General features: G+C 24.9%; 2 protein-coding genes across 3 annotated transcripts; one reads left to right on the top strand and one right to left on the bottom strand.

The window, feature by feature from the left end:
- The first annotated feature begins 812 nt into the window (after positions 1-812).
- LOC112682048 (MIP18 family protein galla-1) lies at positions 813-2097 on the top strand. The gene is made up of 4 exons (XM_025552508.1): positions 813-1100; positions 1186-1265; positions 1511-1694; positions 1783-2097. Exons 1-4 carry the CDS (start codon positions 917-919, stop codon positions 1878-1880), a joined length of 546 nt encoding a protein of 181 aa, XP_025408293.1. The 5' UTR covers positions 813-916; the 3' UTR covers positions 1881-2097.
- A 1629-nt stretch (positions 2098-3726) lies between these two features.
- LOC112681976 (p53 and DNA damage-regulated protein 1) lies at positions 3727-6307 on the bottom strand. Of its 2 annotated transcripts, XM_025552372.1 has the most exons (3): positions 6161-6294; positions 4010-4254; positions 3727-3944 (listed from the first exon to the last, which is right to left on the bottom strand). In XM_025552372.1, exons 2-3 carry the CDS (start codon positions 4239-4241, stop codon positions 3775-3777), a joined length of 402 nt encoding a protein of 133 aa, XP_025408157.1. In that variant the 5' UTR covers positions 4242-4254; positions 6161-6294; the 3' UTR covers positions 3727-3774. The 2 variants fall into 2 exon arrangements, with proteins under 2 accessions (XP_025408157.1, XP_025408155.1); XM_025552370.1 differs by lacking the exons at positions 3727-3944; positions 4010-4254 and adding an exon at positions 4838-5717 and having other exon boundaries at positions 6161-6307.
- Positions 6308-6804: the final 497 nt, after the last annotated feature.

Raw genomic sequence — 6804 nt, forward strand, 5'->3', positions numbered from 1 at the left:
GCATTTGTGCTGTTTCGACCAACTATTATATAATAAAAGTCTAAATTATATTATGTACCTATTATTATTTTATAAGTAAATTTTTATTTTCATGAATTTGTTTCTGTTTATTTTAATATTTTTTTAAAAGATTTGGCAAAGTAGGTATTTGAGATTTATGGGGAGTGTAGGTGTCAAAGCCCCCCACGGGTTACTGATAAGTTAATTTTAGAGAGACTTGAGCACCCCCAGAGTATTAAGTGAATTTCCACCTATATCGCATATAGTTGGCCAAGGCCGGATTATGATAATTTGGGGCTCAGAGCCAAACAATTTTAGAGGCCCATCACCATAATCAAAATATATTTCAGAAACAAAAAAAATATATTGTACATTTATACAGAATAAACACAAAAATCTGTCATCTGATATAACATTTTGTATCAATATAACCATGTTAAACGATTATCTTTGTAAAATCCGGACATTTTTCAAATCCGGACTGTCCGGACGTATGGTAACCCTAACTATGTATTTATGCGCAACATAAATTAATATAAAATATGATTAATACGATCATACGTTTAATTTAGTAATTAATTATTATTTTTATTATTTAGTATTTAAACAATAAGTTGATAAAGAGCATTTTATACTAATTTATAAAATTATTTCCCTATTAGGTATGACACCCTCCTCAAAATAAGTTTCAAAATACGCCACTGATTGTGTCTCTCTTTTCTATGGCCATATCTGTTGATGAAAATTGAAAATTATTACGTTATCAATAAACTGTAATCACGTTTAATATTATTGTGGAAACTGATGTTGTTATCAGTAGTTTTGCAATGTGTTATGTATTTACATATTGCGAAACGAAAACAATATTTCCAAACGGTAATAATTTCTAAGAGAGTGTAACGAAAAACGTTCGCTCATGATTTTGACCGTGAGCAGTTTGTTGATGATGTTTTCCAATCTCATGCAACAAACAAAAAGGTTCATACAAGAAAAATATCTGAAAAATGACAGTAGTAATGCGCCAATGAATACGAATGTCTGCGAGGCCACGGATGAACAGCTTGATGAAAAAACAAAAGATATGAAGGAACAAATTTACGGTTAGTCCTTTGTAGTTACCTAATAACATTGTTAATATGTTCGTTTGTGTATGGTGTACATTTTTCCCATTTTTTCATTGAACAGATATTATCAGAACAATCAAGGATCCGGAGAAACCAGCAACTCTGGAGGATCTCAATGTTGTCTATGAAAATGGAGTAGAAGTTAGTATATATATTAGAAACATTTTTATTTACAATTCAAGTATACTATTATCATGTCCTGTCCTATTATTCATTTATTTTACATTAACTTTGTCTTGTCATTGCTACAACAAAAATATATATTAATAGTAAAATTAATATGAATGTAAACAAACTTAAGCAATTTCATTTAATTTCTTTTAATAAATTAGAACAAAAATTAAAAACTATGCAAATACTAAAACTAAATAAGATAAAAATTCCAGGTAATTACCAGAAAAGACTTGAAATTATACACTGTCAGAATTGAATTTAATCCTACAGTACCACACTGCAGTTTAGCTACTTTAATTGGGCTTAGTATAAGGATAAAAGTTGTACGATCTATTTTGGAAAATGTTAAATTAGATATATTCATCAAAGAAGGTGCACATACTACTGAAGAAGAAAGTAATTATTTTCATGAAAAATAATTTTTCATCTATTTTCTACAAAAAATAAAATAAGTAAATTCATTAATCTGGTGTTATGTTTGAAGTTAACAAACAAATAAATGACAAAGAACGTGTAGCAGCTGCAATGGAAAACCCAAGTTTAAGAATTATAGTTGAAAAATGTATCAAAGAAGAAGAATGAAAATAGAAGACTGGGATACATTTTATAAAAATAACTTTTAATTATGACTTGTTTAAAAGATATATCGAGTTCGTATTTATTTTATAATTATATTATAAAACACATCATAATATTTTATATTTATAAAAATAATTTCTTGAAAACACCAATTTAAAAGTATTTGTAATAATAGATTACATAAAAGGTACGATTGATTTCCCAATCAAAATCATTTAAATAGTAGTTCTCAAACATTTTTTATTATTAATTTTTTACTAAAATGGAAAAAAAAATTAAAATATCGTCTTTCTTGATTAATTAAAATAAAATATAGCACAATTTATATTGATGATTATTTTTATTTTTAAATGTTTTTATTTGTATGAAAAAAAAATGGTTTAAAAATGTATACAATTTTTATTCCACTCCCCCCCCCCATTAATTGTCTATATGAGAACTGCTTATCTAAGATATAAGAAAAAAAATTATTTTATTTACATTTGTATACAATATTTAGTGTAAAAATGATTTAAAAGCTATGTATGTTTAAAGTTTAATTACTTATTTTTATATGAACATTTAGTAAACTGGTACTCAAGGTTTACTTGATAGATTCTAATGCTTGGTGTTATATATCATAAAACCTGTAGTACTCAATAATACTGATCTCAATCATGTTCAATTAATATTTCTGGTATTTCTAAAATAATATAATATATAATTTCATAAAAAATGTATCTATTTAAATTGTATGTTATATAAATATATAGGTGCAACTAGAGTCCAAATATTGGGGGTGCTGAAATTACATAGCTCGCACTAACCCGTGGGGGGCTTTGCCAACATTCCCTCTCCCCCAAGTACCTTATCTCAATTTAATCATTAAATATATCATAACAACACACATACACTAATATTTTAATTCATAAATATTAATAAGCATAAATTGTAACATACCTATTTATTTCATTATATTATTTTATTTAGATCATACAGCACTAAAAATTATACAAATTAAAAAAATATTATACAATATACAACATATAATATTTAAACTGGTATTATCTTGCGATGACTTGTGGAATATTTTTCAAATAATTCTAACGTTGTAATTAACTAATAGTCATGAACAATTCATCTTTTTGATAAAAGCATCAAATAAAAATAACTGTATGAAATAAGAAAAACACTATTTTTTCACAAAATTTTTCAATTATTAATTTTTTAATTGGGGGTGCTAAATTAGAGCCTGGGGGTGCTATAGCACACCAAGCACCCCCCTAGTTGCGCCTATGTATAAATAACAAAAACAAAATTATTCCATATCATTTTGTTTGAAAATTAATATCAAATATAATTTTTATACCAGTATTTTTTTTTCTATTATTTATTAATTCATATTTTATTTATTCATGTTATTTCATAATTGCAAAAAATGAAAAATAAATTATTTATTTATAATTAGATAATTTTATTTTAGTTAATGTTGCTTACTTTTCTGTACTAGGAACAAATTAAAAATGGCTTTGAAGTTATTATTAAGAATTAAGTTATGTACTTTAATATTATTATTATTTGTAGAATAAGTTTCATTGTTATTACAACAAAATTGTTAAAACTTCCTTTAGGGGAAGTTATTTTATGAAAAATTTGAAATAAGCAAACATTGCATGTATTATTGAAACATTTTTATGAACATTATAACATTGTCAGACCATGAAATAACTAATTATTTTTTAAGGTATATAAACATACCTAACTAATAAATTATGTTACATGTTAACAAAAACATACTATTTATATATATTTTATTACTTTATTTTAATAATAGTACAAAAATAAAATATTAAGAAATAAGTTTAACACGTTCGAATTCAATTTAATATTTATTAATTTTTAATTAAGAGCCCGAATATTAATTATCTACACCTAGAACTTGATTCATTGCTTTCATTTCTTTTTTAGTAAGTGGATTCAAAAATAATCCTTTTATTGGTTCTTTATATTCCATATCTCTCAGTTTCTGCATGTTAACTTTAATTTCACTGCGCAAAACATTAATACGACAGTCCAATGTTATTTGTTCTGCAAAATGATTTAAGTATTTTTAGTATATAAACTTAAGAAATAGATAATTTACCAAAATATACCTTCTTCTAGTAAAGTTTTTGCTTTTTTAATGGGTACTTTCACCATACATGATCCAGCAGCCATCCATATCTTATCATGTGGTGTCTTACAGTTAATTAATGCTCTAATAGCCATCCGATTATTATTTCTTCTTTTATCCAAAGCAACAATTTCGCTTTTGTCAACGAGTATTTTTTCCGCCTGTTTTTCTACAAGGAATAAGTATTCCATAGTTGTCTTTTCAAAATCCATAATGAATTAATTACTAAAAAATTAAAAATGATAATTTATGAATATTTATCTTAAGATATTTAAAAAATAAAAAAACATCTGGTGACATAAAGTAAATGGCGGAATATTTTTAAAAACTATTTAATTGAAAAATATTTGAAAAACAAATTTGAGTATGATATGATTGTCAATTGTAGTATTTACCAATAAAATGCTTTTGGAAAAATTATGACTTAAACAATTCCAAATATTTTAGATTTATTTTCATTATCATTATCAAAAAAATCATCTTTTTAAAACTAGGACATTTATTCACTGTATAATGGATTTGATTGAAGACATTAATGATTTATATAAAACGAAAATTGTGGACATATTTTAATCCCAAACAATAAAAATACAATAAGTTATAACAAAGGTTTAATGTATTAAATAGTTTTTAATATTAATTTAGTAATAAATTCAATATAATAGTATAAAAATACAAAATAAGATTATTTACTATGTAATATCTATGTAGATAAATCATACTACAAATCATTATCTAGTATAAATCCAAACTTGAAATATTAAACTACATAAAAATACAAATAATGACAATAACATTATTTTTATATTACATTATATATTTCATTATAGTTAACATAGATATCTTGCTGATGAATTATTATACAATTATTATTTTTCAAGTTTTTTTACCAATTCTTTGGATACAGACTTCATTGTTTCCTCTGCTATTTTAACTGCCATTAATGCTTGATCCATATTTGGTGGTAATCCATGGTACAATTTTTTCTGCTCCGATTTCAATGTAGCAGTTTTTTCACAGATATACGCTTGCTTTTTTTCAATATCATCAATCTTTTTTAATAGTTCCACAATTTCCTTACGATTTTCAATAGGTTGTACACTTTTAATTGGATTTATTTGAATTGGTTCAAATGTAAACTCTGCAGGTGAAAAATGTATATTGGACAGTTCACGTTTAGTATCATTTTGTTTTTCAATTACTATTTTTAGTTGGTTTATTCGTTCATCAACATCGTCAATAAATTTTTTTTGTTCTTCATATTTTTCAATCATTGACATATACTCAAGAAAGAGTGTAGTTGAACTATAATCATATACACCAGTTTCCAATAATATATTTGCTGCTGTTTCTAAATATTCATTTTCTAATAAAGTGTCAAAGGAGATTCCTGTTTTATTTAAGTAAAATAACTGTTCGCTTTTTACAGATTCTTTGAGTTTTAAGATATTTTTTACATAATCACCATTTTCTACTTCAGTTGATAATGATTTAGCCATATCTTGCAATTCATTGTATAATTCATCATTGCCATCTAATAATTTGAGTTTATCACAGGCAACTTCTAAATCATTTAAAATTGACTTCATGCCTGCGTTTAATTTCTCTTCACTGGTTGTTTTCAATTCAGTCGCCATTATAATATATGTATTTCAATGTATAAATTATATTTTTATACAATAATATATCTGTCAAAAGAAAAATATATACAAACTACTTAGAATGTATAGAATATTGTGTTTACTTGTTTATTAATAATCAAATACAATATTTTTATTTTAAAGCCGCAAGATTAATTATTATTATAGGAGCTAAAAAATTATAATACTAACATTCAAAGAAATAGTAGTTAAAGAGTTGACTGACTTGGACAATAATTGGATGATCGTCAATTCAACATATAAGCAATGTTGTGCAAATAACATATATAAATATGTATAAATAACAAATTTTTTTTTAAATGCTTAAATTATTATGTCTACGGTCTATTGCTATTTAAATAAACAATGTATTTACCTAAATATTCAAAGGGCATTGCTTATTAATTAATAATAAATAAATGTTAGCAGTATAATCAATAACTAAAAGTTATTAATTAAAGGCTAAAATATAAATACAAAAATTAACTTACATCTAAATCGGCTGAGAACAGTTGTCACGTGCGTGATGGAAGTGTTTAAATTTCGATAATATATGTAATTATATTATATGTAATATTTTGTAAGGACTAACAAGTAACAATATATCTATGATAGTAGTTACTTAACGCGGTCAATGTTATCATTAGTTACTTTATCGGTGTTTTGCAATACTATGGTCATAGAATATAATTATATTATATGGTATAGGTGATATACCATATACCATAACCATATACCTTATACTATGTTAGTTAAGTTAGGTTAAAACACAAGGATGCACCTTATGCATTCTGCGCATGCGCGTAATTTACTCACCACTATCATAATGTTAAGCGGCCCATACTCGGTCAATAATATTGATCAATATTTGATATTGTCAATAATATTGATCGTGTATTGGCAGTATTAAAAGATTGATCAATAATACTGAACAAATTAAAAATATTTGATTTTTATTGGCGTACTGTCAATGGCTGGCTGAAATCGATTCTCGCATTATTGTATTTTGTTTTTTTATTAATGGAGTAACTGAATTTAAAAGTTCATCATAGCATGACTCGTTCAATCTTAATAAAAATTCAATAGTCTTCAGGTTGGTTTAATCGTAACTCAGATAACAGATTTTCATAATTAT

This window comes from Sipha flava, unplaced genomic scaffold (assembly GCF_003268045.1).
Source record: "Sipha flava isolate LNK unplaced genomic scaffold, YSA_version1 1_pilon_pilon, whole genome shotgun sequence".
NCBI classification, from domain to species: Eukaryota; Metazoa; Arthropoda; class Insecta; order Hemiptera; family Aphididae; genus Sipha; species Sipha flava.

What these genes read in the sequence shown, in the direction of transcription:
- LOC112682048 (XM_025552508.1), top strand. Translation starts at nt 917, where the DNA reads ATGATTTTGACCGTGAGCAGTTTGTTGATGATGTTTTCCAATCTCATG. An exon ending in TATGAAGGAACAAATTTACG is followed by an intron (nt 1,101 to 1,185) that starts GTTAGTCCTTTG and finishes TTCATTGAACAG; the next exon opens with ATATTATCAGAACAATCAAG. An exon ending in ACATACTACTGAAGAAGAAA is followed by an intron (nt 1,695 to 1,782) that starts GTAATTATTTTC and finishes TTATGTTTGAAG; the next exon opens with TTAACAAACAAATAAATGAC.
- LOC112681976 (XM_025552370.1), bottom strand. Translation starts at nt 5,666, where the DNA reads ATGGCGACTGAATTGAAAACAACCAGTGAAGAGAAATTAAACGCAGGC.